The 17,506-nt window shown below is 37.8% G+C and overlaps 1 protein-coding gene across 1 annotated transcript in view; it reads right to left on the bottom strand.

Annotated features, from left to right (window-relative positions):
- Nucleotides 1-3,198: 3,198 nt before the first annotated feature.
- LOC149830663 (uncharacterized) overlaps nt 3,199-17,506 on the bottom strand; it is a 37,110-nt gene continuing 22,802 nt past the window's right edge. The window contains exons 3-6 of the mRNA XM_090016663.1: nt 6,465-6,509; nt 4,241-4,349; nt 3,868-4,132; nt 3,199-3,411 (exon numbers count right to left, since the gene is read on the bottom strand). Of these exons, the coding sequence (XP_089872789.1) occupies nt 3,229-3,411; nt 3,868-4,132; nt 4,241-4,349; nt 6,465-6,509 (602 nt within the window). The 3' untranslated portion in view covers nt 3,199-3,228. The remainder of the gene's footprint in view (nt 3,412-3,867; nt 4,133-4,240; nt 4,350-6,464; nt 6,510-17,506) is intronic.

The following is a 17,506-nucleotide window of genomic DNA, read 5'->3' as shown; positions in this document are numbered from 1 at the left end:
GGGTAAAGAAGTTAGTCCAAGACCATAAAATTAGGTTAGCCACTTGGAACATAGGGTCTTTAACTGGTAAGTTGGTAGAGTTAGTAGATGTTATGTGTAGGAGAAAGATTGATATTTTATGTCTTCAAGAGACCAAATGGGTAGGTGAGAAAGCTAAAGTGATAGAACCTTGGGGATATAAGATTTGGTATACAGGAATAAATATGAATAGGAATGGAGTAAGGATTGTTATGAGTCGTCAGTTTATAGATAATGTAGTTGAGGTCCGTAGGAAGGGTGATAGAATTTTACTTATTAAATTAGTATTAGGTACGGATATTATTAATATTATTAGTGTTTATGCACCTCAAGTAGGTTTAGATGATTCCATTAAGCATCAATTTTGGGAAGATTTAGATGGAGTAGTACAAGAGACATCTTATGGAGAAAAGCTTTTCATCGGCGGTGACCTTAATGGACATGTAGGCATTAGTAGGGATGGATTTGAGAATATCCATGGAGGCTATGGTATAGGAGAAAGAAATGAAAGTGGAGAAAGGATTTTAGATTTTTGTTTGTCCTATGATATGATCTTAGCAAACACTTGGTTTAGGAAGAGGGAGTCTCACCTAGTAACATTTAAAAGTGGGGTTAATACGAGTCAGATAGATTTTTTCCTACTTAGAAAGAGAGATAGGGGTTGTTGCATCGATTGTAAGGTTATACCAGGAGAAAGTGTAGCTACACAACATAGAGTCTTAATTTTAGATCTTAGAATTAGACAATGCCGCAAAAGGGATAGACATAGGATAGATCCTAGAATTAAGTGGTGGGCACTGAAAGGAGCTAAACAAGGAATGTTTGTAGAGCAGGTAGTTAAGGAAGTTGATTGGTGTCTCGAGGAGGATTCAGAATCAATGTGGAATAAGATAGCGGGTGGTATGAGAAAAGTAGCTAAGGAGGTATTGGGTGAGTCTAAAGGCGGTGCACCACTAGGTAAGGATACATCATGGTGGAACGAGGATGTCAAATTAGCTATTAAGGTTAAAAGAGAGTGTTATAGAAATCTAAGTAAGAGTCGTGATAATGAGAATTTGGAGAAGTATATGATAGCAAAGAAGGAAGCTAAAAAAGTTGTTCGAAACGCGAGGGCTAAGGTATATAAGGAGGTTTATGACAAGTTGGATACCAAAGAAGGCGAGAAGGATATTTATAGGCTTGCAAAGATGAGAGATAGGAAATCGAAGGATTTGGGTATGGTTAGATGTATCAAAGATGAAACGCAAAGGGTTTTAGTCAAAGATGAGGAGATTAAGGAGAGATGGAAAGATTATTTTGATAAGCTATTTAATGATAGTCAGGCTCAAGATCTTGGAGACTTCTCCATTCCTTTTCATGAGATAAATCGTGACTTCATGCGCAAGATTCAAAAGAAAGAAATTGCAGAGGCTTTGAAGAAAATGAAATCAAGAAGGGCAGTTGGCCAAGATGGTATACCTATCGAGGCTTGGAAATGCTTGGGAGAGAAAGGTTTAGAATGGTTGACAAATCTTTTTAACTTGATTTGGCGAACAAATAAGATGCCTAATGAGTGGAGGAAGAGTACTTTGGTGCCTTTATATAAGAATAAGGGTGATATACAAGATTGCACAAACTATCGTGGTATAAAACTCATGAGTCATACTATGAAACTTTGGGAGAGGGTGATTGAGTTTAGGTTGAGGAAGGTTGTCATGATATCGGAGAATCAATTTGGTTTTATGCCTGGAAGATCAACTATGGAAGCTATACATCTTCTTAGACAACTTATTGAAAGATATAGAGAGAGGAACAAAGATTTGCATATGGTTTTTATTGATTTAGAGAAGGCATACGATAGAGTACCTAGGGACGTTCTCTGGTGGACAATGATGAAGAAAGGTGTTTCTCTCAAGTACATTAGTATAATTAAAGATATGTATGAAGGAGTAGTAACCAATGTCCGCACTTGTGGAGGGGTGACAACCAATTTCCCGATAACGGTTGGGTTACATCAAGGATCTGCTTTAAGCCCTTTCCTATTTGCAATAGTGATGGATGAGCTTACGAGATCAATTCAAGAAAATGTACGGTGGTGTATGTTGTTTGCTGATGATATTGTTTTGATTGATGAGTCTAGAGCTGGGGTTAATGCTAAGTTAGAATTATGGAGATAGACATTGGAAGCTAGAGGTTTTAAGTTGAGTAAGAGTAAGACTGAATATATGGAATGTCGGTTTAGTAAGCAACGAAGTAGTGATGGGAGTGTAGTGAAGCTTGGTGAGCAAGATATACCGGTGAATGATTATTTCAAATATTTGGGATCCATCATTCAAAAGTATGGAGAAATTGATGGAGATGTAAATCATAGGATAAAGGTTGGGTGGATGAAATGGAAAAGTGCTACTGGAGTGCTGTGCGATCGTAGAATGCCATTGCGGTTGAAGGAAAAGTTTTATAGGACGACTATTAGACCCGCTTTACTATATGGTACGGAATGTTGGGCTGCCAAGAGACATCATATTCAAAAAATGAGTGTAGCTGAGATGCGGATGCTTAGATGGATGTGTGAAAATACAATAAAAGATAAGATTCGGAACGAAGAGATACGTAAGAAGGTAGGTGTTGCACCCATTGAAAATAAGATGCGAGAGAATCGTTTACGGTGGTTTGGACATATTCGGCGAAGGCCTAATGATGCTCCAGTTAGAAGGTTGGAGAAATGGAAAAATATATTAGTTAAAAGAGGTCGGGGTAGGCCTAGGAAGACTTGGATGGAGATGATAGGAAAGGATATGAATGCTTTGAACCTCACCGAGGACATGGCGTTGGATAGAAATGATTGGAGGAAAAGGATTCATGTGGAAGACCCAAAATGAATTTCTTTTTTGGTTCATATCGCTGACCCCAATTGTTTTGGGATGAAGGCGTAGTTGTTGTTGTTGTTTGTTGTAAACCATATAAATAATATAAGGGCTTGATCCACAGAACGGCCTGTTCACTAAAGGGTATGATACGCTCGATGGGTAGCCAATATTTACCCATATATATATCATACTTGCAGTGCACTTCTCCGTCTTTTAAATGTAAATTAAAGCTTTAGAAGATCATATTTTGTAGGAGAAATCTGTCAGAAAATTTTAGGAAACTTAACATTCTAAATTTCCCCAACAAAGCAAGCAATTATTTTTTACAGCAAAATTTACTAATGAATCATTTTCTATTGAATTTTTACTCTACAATTTCAGCTCTCGATGATACATTTTGAGCAAGATGATTCTTCCGGTGAAGTCTTCTGTGAGCCCGACTGCGTCTTCTAGGTGAAATGCTAACAGTTTCAGAGCCCCTCTCCTCGGTACCTGAATACCCCAAAATGCAATCTAGAGGGTTTGCAACAAAATCCTCCTCGATTTTCTGGTACACAAACAATTTATATTCAGAACCACAATAGTCCTTAGAGCTCGATGAACTAATAACAATTTTTTCATTTAAGAGCAGATTTGAAATCATGGCAGTTGGAAAAGTAGCAAAGCCATTTTCCCATGTGAGAGTTTTCTCACAAGGCTTGTGAACATGTGATTTATTCTCATAGAAAAATGACCTCAAATAATCTGAAATTTTCATAGGTAAGAACATTTTTCTGTGCACGTTTTGCAACTCTCCTAGCGAAAAAAATTCCCAGCATTTTTTTCAGGGGCAGCGGTCTACTTTTCAGTGATGGTTGAATTGAACTTTTTTTTAAGTCAAATGGAGAAACTGTTCAAAAGCAAGTGTTTACTTTCCATGGACAAAAAAAGGTGAGAGACTTCTTGGCCGTTTTCAAATTGAAATTGTGATCACACAGCAATTAGTGTTCTCAGTTATGCTTACAGGGATCTCCTTTGGTATGTAAATGCACTTTTCGTTTAAGCTTTCTGGCTCACTGCTGCCATCATGATTAGAGTTGGTTTTCTCATGAACTTTCTCTTGTTCGTCCTCACGAGGTCGCGGAGCAGTGTTGTCTCCAAAGAAATGGCGCTGGCGCCATCTTGACAATGGCTTTTCAGGACTGCTGTCATTGAATACTTTCTCAGAATAGAAATGCTTCTTAACAAGCTGCATTCGCCATGGATCATTCTGATACTTGGTCAATATTCTGCAACAAGTTACAGTGCATGATTCAGAAAGTATAACAATCTCTCTCTCTCTCTCTCTCTCTCTCTCTCTCTCTCTCTCTCTCTCTCTCTCTCTCCAGATGACATACAGCTTTGCAAGCTCTCGCTGCATGTGACTTCCCTCTAGTGCAAGAATTTGATCTAGGCATGAATGATGACATCTGTCAAATCTCCAGAAACCAAAAAGAAGAGCAGCACCTACAATCAGAAGAAAATAGGAACAGCCATGTAGATTAATGAATATCTACGTTGTACTCTCTCTGAAAAGGTAAATTCAATCAAGACTCCTAAATCTAAACAGGACGTGCACGAAAAGATAAAAGGTACAAAAAAGACATTTAAAAATAACCAAAGATGTGCCAGGGTCATCTGATGATTATGGCAGGTCTAAAGTTTAGTGTCACATGATCATGCTGCACTTTATGCCTTTTCAGCTGCAAGCACAAAAAAAAATTCAACCTGGAGACATTCCACTGCATCTTGACAATAATAGAAAGATCATAGACAATAAACTATATAGAAAAAGTGGGGCCAAATAGGGGTCTAAGCAATCCAACAACGGGAGGGAGGGATCATGCCTTTATGTTGCTTTGGGAGCTCCCTTTAGAACTTTAGCAGATCTATGATTACCAAGTAAAACAGAAAACTTAAGCAGCCATTTACATTATGACTTTTCTTTTAAGGTGGTGGATGTGGCACATGTGGGGTTTAATGTAACAGACAGTGCCATAAGATACAACTCAAGCTGGATCAGGTCAGACTAAGACCACTCTAATTTGTAAGTAGTTCATTTGGTTTAGCATATAAACTAGTGATATGCAAATGTCTCTCCAAATTTGATGACTGATCAACTTTTGCTGGATCCAGAAAAACGGCTGGTTAGCCAATTCCTTAGAATCAGTTCAACCTGTTAAACTTGGTTAATATGGTCCTACTTTCTGATGATACTCTAGCTATCTTTATCTGTATTCAATGGAAAGAATTAAGCTTGATTGAAGGGGTTAGCCTGAAGAGAACCCCTACTCTTGGGAAAAGAGAACTCTGAAAATTTTCAATCTTGTACCATTTGACAGAGGGGAAGGATGAGTGTGTTTGCTCACTGAAGCAGGTCTTCTGTGAACTTAAAGGATTTGCAGGCCACATGCACCAACCTTGCCAATATTGACTTGGATGCTTTATTAATATTGAGCAAGATGAATTGACTAAAAATCATGAATTTGAGAGGAAGCATCTTTCTTCTGCATGCTGCTTTAATCGTTCATGGAGAAGAGCATAGCTCTCCCATGTAACCTCCCTGTAACCACATTACAACATCCTATCAAAATTGCCTTATAAGCTTGACACGGTGAAGATTAGAGGAGGAAGAATGATAATTGCAACCAATAACGGCAAAAATCTGATGCTGCTAGCTTGGAATTGTAGGTGCACAACTCTCATGATAGAATTGGGAGTTGCCAGGCCACTTCGAGTTATCTTGCTTTATTATTTTCAGGCTTCATAGTCACACATGCACACAACATAGACATCCATCCACCCACACATGAATATACTCTTTAAAATGTAACAAAGAAAAGAAAAGCTCTACAGGTAGAAAGGGCCCATCAAAGATGAGAAAGAATTGCATGTTAGAAAGGCTGTCACAAGACATGGATGGGACCACTGAAATAGCAAGGATACATTCTTATATAAAAATATATGCATGTCTAGCTACCAATAACGGAAAACAATAAAAAAACCCAAAGACACAATATAACTAATGTTCCCAAAAAAGGCAAAAGGAGATGAAACCTAAGTGATAAGAACATATGAGAGAGGCATAATATTACATTCTATTGCATCAAGATGCACACTAACATCCTAAAGAACAAAACGGAAACAATTTCAATATTTCATACTCCTGAAGACATGATCCTTAAGCAAAGATGAGAGTAGTTCAATATGATGGATCTCATGCAGGTTGCAAAACATGGTGCACTACCTTTTCCTTTTTTTCACCAAATGATTCTTGTATCATGATACCAGAATGAGAAGTTAGATATCTTGCTAGAACGATTTTCAGTTTTCACGAGTAACCCACAGTTGAAATGGCAATGATGAGGTAAGTCTTAGAATTCCACCTTGGTACCTGCATTGAGAAAACGAGAGAGGATCCAGACCCGAGACACTATTCACCTTTTTCAGTAAGTACTATCCTTGAAAGTTTTCCATTCAAACAAACAAATTTGATAAAATTGCATCATCTACCATCAAGCACAGCAAAGTAGCAGCTCAAAATAACATGATTAGAGTGTACGCTAAGGGATAACCAATTACCTCCAGATAAATTGATTCGATACCCATAGGCAAGCCTCTGTGTTGCTGTCAAATTGAAATTACACTTTAACAAACTACAAAAAATAGTGCATTAAATCAAGGCAGCCAAGAAGTCAAAGTTCATCTATCCAGAACACTATAAACAAAAGATGTGCCAGTGTGAAGAGCAAATCATAGTGAAAACGCCAGAGAAAAAAATAGTAAAATATACAATGGGAACAAACAACCAAGATGGAATGCACTAAAACCAGGAAGCCATGAACTAAAAGAATCAACCATTCTATATACAGAGGACCTGCCAGCATCAAGACCCAAACATAATGAGAACATACAAGGGCTAAATATGTAGTAATAACAGGGCCAAGGCCTTTGTGTGTGGCATGAGTGTCCGGAGAGACATGCATATGTGCATGGATAATGCATAGGTGCACGCACACACATGCAAAAATGGATGCATGTATGCATGCACATGCACTACAGGGAAAGATTTTGGCAAGAGAGAAGTTACTGGAATGTACCAAGGATAACATTGATATGAACGTGCCACATCTGAAAAAGGGAATTTGACTTCACCAAATTCCATGGATGATGGATTTTATTGGCTATTCTTCCAAAGTACTTAGCTATATTTCTAATTACAGCAGTGATCATGTAAAGTGCCTATATTATCCATTTGCCCTGATGCTCCTACGGGCACCAACACCAGGTCAGTCAGATCAACATCCACAGAATTAAGGTCAGGCTCAGGCCAAAAATTAGTTATGAAGTAAAAATGGTTACTAGATCTATTTATCAACCAGACATATACACATGTACAGGATAAATCTCTAGTGTAGATGTGTGTACCATATGAATGATTTTTATTAGTTACCATGGTTTATTTAGCCAAAATCACGTCCACATCTAGTAATTTGATATCAATAAATGTTTTTACTATCAGTATTTTGGTGCAATCTAAACAATTTTTGTCTCTTTCTAAAAATATGCTTTAATATTTAGATGTAGTGATCCAAATCATGTTCTATGATAAATGAATCACGATAAATCCATTTATATAGTTTATCTGATTAAAAGTGCATGAACAGTCTCATAGAATACATATTCACACCAATTTTACTAGTTACCAAACTCTTGGTGTACACATCCACACCAAAGACTTATCTAATAAGTGTGTACATGGTGATTGAAAAGAAAAAATTTACATCATGAAAGTTGCATCGGTTATATATATATATATATATATATATATATATATATATATATATATATATATATATATATATATATATATATATGGTTAAAAGTTGTTCCAAGCGACCCATGGATGCGATCTACATGTTTTTAGTGGGAACCAGCTTTTGAATTGCCTGAATCCAACCTGTGTACAGGCTTTTCTGGTGATGCAAAAATCAACAGTTGTAAATGTGCCGATTATTCCCAACTCAAAAAACATGTTTTTTAATCGAGAAAATACGATCCAAGGGTTGTTTCCCTTAAATCGAGCATGTTGAACACATATTCGAGGTTAGATTGAGTCAAAACAACTTGCGTTGTGAGATTCCAACTAGATTGTACCTACAATCGACTATATTAAATATAAAACCATATATATATATATATATATATATATAGGAAAGGGGGACCGCCCAACGCACCAAGACCATCCCATTGTACCAGATCAGACAGTCCTGACTCCTGAGTCTCTCTCTCTCTCTCTCTCTCTCTCTCTACAACCAGCCGCATGACCCACTCTCCACTTCTCTACTGTGTGCCCCACAACTCTACTCCTTTTCACTGCCCTCTAGGCCACTAGCCGGCTGCTAGATGACTGGATGGCTGGCAGCTGCCTTCCCCTTCTCAGCCATGTAACTGTCCCACCACCAACTATCCTTGTGCCTGCCCTCTTTCTTTCACCCATTGTAGTCCACCCTCGTGCTAGCTTTCTCCTAGGCAGCACTGGACGACCGCCGGCCTATCTCCCATGTCACATGGGTATGGGGTGCGGGTTTCGAGGTACTACATGGCAATTTCAGAAAATGTGGGTATAGGGGTACCCCTCTCTCTCTCTCTCCCTATATATATATATACTAAAAGCAAAAAAATGAAATAAAATATAGAAGTCAACTATATACAAACAGTAAAAATGGTTAGGAATGAAAATATTAAAATACAATCAAATGAAAATATAAAACCTAGCAATAATACATACAATAAATGAAATGAAGGAAAATACGGTAACAACCATTAGAAACTTAAAAAAAAGTTTTGGGTAGGGTTGGGACCCAACCGGCCCACCTTGGACTTTGTAAACGGGCAGTACTAGCACCCGCACCTGCCGCACCAGACATGATTGCGCCAGGCCCCCTGATGCACCCATGTGACATAGCCCTCTCTCTCTCTCCAGCCTCTTGGCTGTCAGCTCACTGGCTGGCTGCTAGTTGGCTGACAGGGGGGAGGAGGGTTCTCATTGAAGCGTCGAGGATGTGGAGAGAGAGAGAGAGAGGCGCTCAGGACCATCTGATCTGGTGCAATCGAACGGTTCTGGGTGCACTGGATGTTTATATATATATATGAGAGAGAGAGAGAGAGAAAAGGGGGACTGTCCAAGACAGGGAAGGTCCAAACCTTTCAAAAATCAATTCTAGATATTTTTTTTTTGCAAATCTAACTTCACATATGTGATCTATATGGTCAAAAATCTAAGAACCAACACTTGGATCAAGCTTTTTTATTGCATAAAAAGGACTTTTATAGTCTAAAAATTTTCAAAAATCTCAATTGTTGACTTTTAGCACATTATAAAATCCTATTTACACATCAAAAGAACTTGATCCAAGTGTTGGTTCTTAGGCTTTTGACCACGTAGATCACATCTGCGCACTAGATTAGCAAAAGAATACATCTAGAATTGATTTTTGAAAGTGGTTTGGAAGGTTTTGTTGGGGTATTGGCTCAAAACTATCCAGGTTTCCTACACATTATCCTACATTTACCTGAGTTAGTGGGTGTTTATTCTTTTTTACAAGTTCAGTCACACATTAAAGAGTGTGAGAACTTCACTTGGCCTTATATAGTGGGGTGTTGCGCTTATGGGCAAGGCCCAATGGGAGCATATCAATTTGAACTTTAAACCTTGGATCTTGGATCTTGAACTTTAGACTTTAGACTTGGACTCGGATTAAGATTTTGGTTTCGGCCCTGCTCGGCTCGGTTTGGTTTGGTTTGGTTTTTTACCATTCTTTTTAACACTTGGAATGACTTAATCCTCACATCTAAGACCGACCGTTGACTAACCTATTTATGAACTTTGACTCAGTCTTAATTCATGTTGGATCCATTTTGAACTTTGACTAGAACCTGTCCAACGTCTTTGCATGGGGCAATAATGGTCAAAAGGTCCATCAACAACCCTTACCTGTTTGATTGTTGACCACATCCCTGGTTTTGGACGGTTTTGACCCAGAATTGCCAGTCGAGGAAGCGGGAACAGGAAGCGATACGGGAAGCGGAAGCGAGGCACTTCTAAAATTTTAGGAAGCGGGAAGCGCGGGATGATCATATTGCAACTGTCAAGCATTTAAAAATTAATACATTAAGACAAGATCATAATTCACATTCTTGTTGCAACCATTTAACAAATGCATGCAAGCACTAAATAATGCATTAAGAAAATAAAAAAAATTGATTAAAAAACGTACTTTTTTAAACGAAAGAATGAAATGACTTGTTATTTGATGTTGTGATTGTTGTAAATCTTGTGATCTCTGCAACATAGAAAATGAGAAATTAATAAACTCAAAGATTACATAGAGATATGGTTAAGCCTCCACCCACGTACTAGGATATTTTAGACTAAGGGAATGGGGTAACGAAGACATTAACACAACCAACATGATCCAAATTCCCTAGGCTACATTATTTCTTAGTTAGACATTTCTCCTAGTTAATTGATTAAAACAAAATTGGGAAAACACTGCACCTAAGCAAGCCCAATCTTAGCTCAACTGAGTACACACAATAGTGTGGGGTCAAACAATTAACTAGTAACCCCCCAAATCCCCAATGCACTTATCTCTATTAACCATACTCACAAAAATATCTCAGGATTTTTTAAGCCGCGCTATTTTAGCGCAAGATCTTCAAAAACAAATACAACCCCCCCCCCCCCCCACAAAAAATGAGACATTTTGAACATATCATGGTTTTTGTTGCAATATCATTAACATGATATCTACATTTTTATATTTTAATGTTTTTATTATGTTTTCTCATACATTTTCAAGTTTTAAATATACATAGATTTCCCCCCAAAAAAATAAATTTCTTCAATTTATTACAATATTTTCGTTCGCCGTCGAGAAAATACCAATAACGAGATTTGTGACTTTGCTATTAACCAAGCATCGCAGCAAGCAAAGTGACTCCCTGTGAACGATTGACGCAGAAATCCTGCTTGGCCGATAAGAATCGATCGATGTCACCAAGAAATCTTAAAAATTCACATATCTAATGCACACTGAGAGCATCGCCAACGTACCTGATGAAACCCAATCAAACCCATCGGTTAAACAAGAAAAAAGCCGAGAAATAATCTCCAGATACTTCGTTGAGAGCCATGATCTAAACTGAACAACTCCCACAATAAAATCATCCCTGGTAAACGCACGCTATCAAAGCGACCCCATAAATTACAACCATTCATTTCCAACCAAACACGCATTGAGCTCGATCGAGACTCGGTAGCAAATCAAATAGCAACGGAGGGACGAGAAATGACAGAGAGAGAATCGAGAGAAGAGAGCGTACCTGAACAGAGACATCGTCGAACGTAGGTGGAGGTCGTCGGTCGTTGGATGTCGGTGGAGGAGGTTGTCGGTCGTCAGACATGAATGGCAGAGGAGGTCGTCGGACGTCAATGGAGGAGGAGGTCGCCGATCATCGGATGTCAATGGAGGAGGAGGTCGCCGGTGGCCGAAAACGAGAGAGAGAGAGTCAGATGAAAAAAACAAAAACCCTAAGTTTCATTTTTTTATCTTTACGATTTTTTGAAAATGTCCATTTTGCCCTTATTCAAAAACTATTATCTTTAAATTTTTTGTTTTTCACGTGTTAAATTTTTTTTTAAAAAAAGGCAAAGTTGACATTTTAAAAAATGCGTCCCCCTTTAAAGGAGGGTGCATTTCCCTTTAAAGGGGGACGTGCTTCCCTTTAAAGGGGGACGCACTTCCTATATTTTTCATGTGCTTCCCCAGGCGTGTCGGAAGCGTTGCACTTCCGAAGCGCGTCTCGAGGAAGCGCGCTTCCCTTAGTACATGTGCATTTCTGGTAACTCTGTTTTGATCCCAATATGGCCCTGGTTGTCCAGTGGACCTTAGACCTTTTATCCCCCATCTCCATGGCCATTTGGACCATCAAGGCTGGCCAATTGGCCAACCCAAGCTCATTATTGGTGACTGTTTGGATCCCTTGAATGCCCTTTATGGGCCTTTATTGGTGGTTGTTGGGTTGGGGTCTATATAAACCCCAACCCTCTCCCATTCTCATCATCCCACAATTCTCCTCTCCTCTCTCACTCTCCTTGCTCTCTTGAGGTCCCTAGCTCACTATAATCTCTCTTTCACTAGTGAGCTCAGACCTTGACTTAGTTAAGACTTTGCCTAATTGGAGCCTAGGGTCCCTCCCCAAGCTAAACCTAAGGTCCCTACCCCAATAAGACTAGGGTCTAACCAATAGTCGAGCCTAGGTCTAACCTTACCTAGTCAATAGGCTTTTCAAGGTGGTCCACGTCAAGTTACTTGGTCTCACCCAGTGCAGGGTGTGGTCCGATCTTTGAGAGAAGGCAAAAGCTTTGTTATATCCTGAGAGCACAATTGCACAAATACCCATTACACCAAGGACTTGATCCTAAGTGTGACAACTATCGCTTGAAAGATAGCGCGTATAACACATGCCTCTGAGCGCACTTGGTTCAAGCTCAGTTGCCTTACTGATGCAGAGCAAGATCGACCCAGATCCACACTGCCTGACCCAAGCAGGGGGCCGGACCTGCACGATGAGATCGAGGATCGGACCCACGTCGTGGATCCGACCCAGATAACGATACCAAGGCGCAAGGATGATGTACCCCTGCGTACCTACTCCAGACGAGCACAGGTCCGGACGTCACAGATCCAGCAACAGCATGAAGACGACGCGGGTCATGACTCAAGTCCAAGACTGGACCCGAGACCCGGCCCACTAGCAGTCTTTAAAAACCCTCTTCTAAGGTTGCGTGGGGCAGAGAATCTTGAACATTGCAGCAGCCTTCTATTTTTTTCTGTGAGCAGTTTTCCTTTTGGCTTTTACTCCTTTCTATTGTTTGTCTTTATTTCGTTTATGTTCGTCCTATTGTTCGATTGAGATTCATATTGAAATAAAAACAAGTGTCATTGTTTTCGGTGGACATTCTTCTTATTTTCTGCACATCGCACAACCGTGAGAGTCGTGCCATTGCCTTCCGCAACCAAGTGCATCGAAGTCGATTCCCACGCTGCATCAAAGTGGTATCAAAGCACCAGCCCTCCTTCGTCAATGGCATAGCGCAAGAAGCGATCCTACAAGCGGGAAAGAGCGAGAGGAAACCGACAACGAGAGTGAGAATTAAGAGTTTTTGGTTAATATGTTTATGAATTTCAAATTATTCGATGATAAGCCACTGTTACCTCAGGTCCATGAGCTGTAGATTTTGGCTAATCAAATCAAGTATGAAGGTATGCACCTTGATGAAGGTATGCACCTTGATCAAATCAAATCATTGGTAGATTGCTTCCATCTTGGAAAGATTATAGAAATAAATTAAAACATAAGAATTAAGAGTTTACCTTAAAATAACTTCTTCAACGTCTTAGAATCGAGAAGGAAACTTGATCTCGAAATAAAAAAGATGAAGTAAAAAAAGTGTGTGCTAGCGTAACATGGTTGAGCGCAAACCAAGTTTCAAACTCGGACTTAGGAACAAAAATAAGAAATCCAAGACCATTGTTAAGAAAAGAGATTCTATATACGTAAAAGAAGTTTGATTTGTCCCTAATTATATATTATATATATTTATATATGATAAATATATATATATAATATTAATATATATATATATATATATATAGATATACATGTACATATACATATATACTATACCATATACACAAATATATATAAACAATTTAACACTCTCCCTCAAACTTACGGTATAATGACCGAAAGTGTGCCTAAAAAGAAGTGAAACTTAAGAGCAAAGAGAGGATCAATGGTCCTTTGAAGGTATTCCTCTTGAACATAATGGTAGTCCATCTTGATGTGCTTCATCCTTTCGTGAAAAGTATTGTTGTCGGCAATTTAGATATCACTCTTGTTGTCGCAACATATTTTTGAAAGGGAAAAAGACTTCAAATTTATGCTTAAGTATATTCAAGTCCACAAATATGACATAATATGCATAACCACCTTTAGATAATATAGGTGCGGGACTCCAAACATCCGAATGAACTAACTCAAGTAGTTTAGACGAAACAAAAGTTTTATCATTGAATTATAATTTCTTTATTTTTCCAAAAACAATTCTTGACAAGAAAAATCATTAAGATTATAAATTTTTTTCAAATTTAGAAAATATTGAATTTTTGATACATTTGGATGTCCTAATCTTTTATGCCATACATTTGAATCTAATTTTTAAACATTACAACAAAAAACGTCTTTGGGTATTTCTAAAAATCCATATAGTATAACCCTCCTTCTCTATGGCCATGTCCAATCAACTTCCCTAATTGGTGATTCTGCACCAAACATTCATTTGAAGAGAAAGAAATGTTACAACCATAATCAGATATTTGAGAGATGGATAAAATATTTAGGTTTAATTTAGGAATGTGTTAGATCTTTGGAATAAAAAAACTTTTTTATTTTGAAAATTTTAAAATTCCTAATTCCTTATTCTTTCAATTTGAAGAGATGTACCATCAGTCGTAAAAACATTTGACAAACTTGAGTTGTTATGATACTGCATGTGCAATGTCTGGCCTGGTAATAGATAGGCACATTAATGATCCGATAAGTTGTTTATAAGGAGTTTGATCATCTAATAAAACTCCGTCTTCAGCTCTCATTTTAGCATTTATCACTTCAGAAGTATCGACATATTTTGTGCCTGTGATTCCTAAACACGCAACAATATCTATTGCAAATTTGATTTGAGACAATGTACCCTTTTGGCGAGTATGCTACTTCAATTCCTAAAAAATATCTCAAAAAACCAAGGTTAGTCGTAACAAAAGATTTTTTAAGCATAATTTTAATTTCTTCAATTTCCTTCTGATCATTCCCAGTATTATATCATCAACTTACAAAAGCAGAATGATAAGTGAGGTATATATAGATCATACAAAAATAGCACTGTCAGTATAATAGGATTTAAATCCAAGATTCAACATAGTTCCACTAAACCGATCATACCATGCTTTAGGAGCTTATTTTAAGCCCATATAAAGCTTTTTAAAGGCGAAAAATCATTTCATTTTCAATAATCAGACGAAGAGAAGGATCCATATACACTTCTTCATTTAAATTTTCAGTTAAGAAAGCATTCTTAACGTCTAACTGATATATAGGTCATTTTCTAATGGATGCTACTGTGAAAGTATCTTCAACAAGATACTAAGATCAAGACCTTAATATTCTTGATAACAAATATGTGCACACATGCACAATAAGAACACTTAGAACACTTGTGCATAAAAGCACAAAATCACAAACTCTCACAAATGCACCAAAGGCATAAGAATAAATATTCGAACTTTATTAGAGGCTTGGGCTTTGACTCAAAGCCATGAGAATACAAGAGGGGAGAAGCCCCTGTTTATAATCAAACAAGGAGCCACGTAGGGGGCTCCCCAACGACTCTTTGGGGAGCCTCCCAATGTGGCACAAAATACAATAAAAATAAAAAGGAAAGAAAGAAAAAGAAAAAGAAAAAAAATAAAGGAATTAAAAAAGTTACAATCATATTCCAAAATGGAATATGTGTAAAATAGGTATTTATAGAAATACCCTTTTCGGGTGGACAATGAGACAAAAAAGAAATATATATAAATATATTTATATATATAGATAGAGATACATATATACATAGTACATATGTATATGTATCTCTCTTTATATATATGAATATATATATAGGAGATTACAAGGTTGATACATAATTTAACACCCCCCTCAAACTTAGAGCATGATGACCGAAAGTTTGCCAAGAAGAAAGTTGAATCGAGGTGCACATAAGGCTTTAGTGAAAAAGTCTGTCAACTGATATTCTGAAATAACATAAGGTAGATCAATGACTCCTTTTAGATAGGCTTCACGAACATAGTGACAGTTCATTTCAATGTGCTTAGTCCGCTCGTGGAAAGTATGATTTTTGGCAATGTAAATTGCACTCTTGTTATCACAACATAGCTTAGTGGGTCCTTCAATAGTGATCCCCATGTCTTCAAGCAGCTGACGGATCCATACAATTTTCATGGTAGTAGTTGTCATGACACGATATTCGGCTTCAGTTGATGATAGGGACACTTTTTGTTGCTTCTTACATCTTCATGAAATCAGTGAGCTTCCTAAGAACACACAAAAACCAGTGGTGGAGTAACGGTTATTTGAGTCACCTCCCCAATCAGTGTCAGTGTAAGCAATTAATTTTAAATCAGAAGAAGAGGACAGAAAAACTCCCTTATTTAGAGTACTCTTTATGTATCTTACAACTCGCAAGATGGCACTCATGTGAACGAAAGTTTGTGCATGCTGAAACTGGCTTGCAGTATAGACTGCATGAGAGATATTTGGTCTAGTGATATTCAGATACATCAATGAACCAACAAGTTGTCTGTAGGGAGTAGGATCTGAAAGGAGAACACCATCATCAATCTTTATTTTAGCTCCTACTATAGCAGAAGTTTCACAAACCTTTTCATCTGTAATACCTGATTTGTCAATGATCTCAGAAGCAAGTTTAGTTTGAGATAAGAAATACCCTCTATGAGAGTATGATACTTCAATACCCAAAAAATAAGTCAGAAAACTCATATCAGACATTTCAAACTTATCTTTCAACATTGATTTTATGCTCTTAACCCCTTCAGAATCACTACCAGTTATGAGCATGCCATCCACATACAACAGTAAGATGACAATACCTGCATTGAATTTTCTAACAAACAAAGCAATATCAGTAAAACAGGATAAAAAACCAATTTCTATCATTACGGAATTAAACCTATTATACCAAGCCTTGGAGGCTTGTTTCAAACCATAAAGTGTTTTTCGAAGACGAAGCACCTTTCCTTTAGGAGTCTCCATTCCAAGAGGAGCATCCATATACACTTCTTCAATTAGATCACCATTTAAAAAGGCATTCTTAACATCCATTTTGTTTCATTTGTTGATTGAGGCAACAATTATAAGACATCAGACAGTAATCATCCGACCTACTGAAGCAAAGGTCTCCTCATAATCAATCCCATATTCTTGATTATACCCCTTTGCAACCAATCGAGCCTTATATCTTTCGAGGGATCCATCACTCTTAGTCTTAACCTTAAATACCCATCTGCACCCTATTGTTTTCTTTCCTCTAGGAAGGTCTTGAAATTCTCATGTTTTGGCTCTTCTTATCCATGGCGGCTATCCATTCAGGACATTTTCGTGCTTCCTCGAAGTTTCTAGGTTCTATGTAAGAATGAATAGCGCTTAGACATGCTCTATGTTTAGGTGAAAAAGATTCAAATGAGATGAACCTAGAAGGCATTTTTCTATGTCTTTCGGTCATACGAAGGTTCTCCTCTCTTTGAGCAGCAGTCTTACTAGCATTATCATAGCTTTCAAGGGCACTTCTGAAGGTGTTTTTATCTCTATGAGTATAGATGATGGGATCCCTAGGAGGTTCCTCATCGACATGTTGAGGAAACAGAGAGGACACAAGATTGGTTTCTCTGGTTTCATTATCACTTGAGTCATTCTGA

This window comes from Nuphar pumila, chromosome 8 (assembly GCF_984573655.1).
Source record: "Nuphar pumila chromosome 8, dmNupPumi1.hap1.1, whole genome shotgun sequence".
Lineage (NCBI taxonomy): Eukaryota > Viridiplantae > Streptophyta > Magnoliopsida > Nymphaeales > Nymphaeaceae > Nuphar > Nuphar pumila.
Note: the sequence above shows the minus strand (reverse complement) of the source record. Positions and strands in the feature narration are given on the sequence as shown.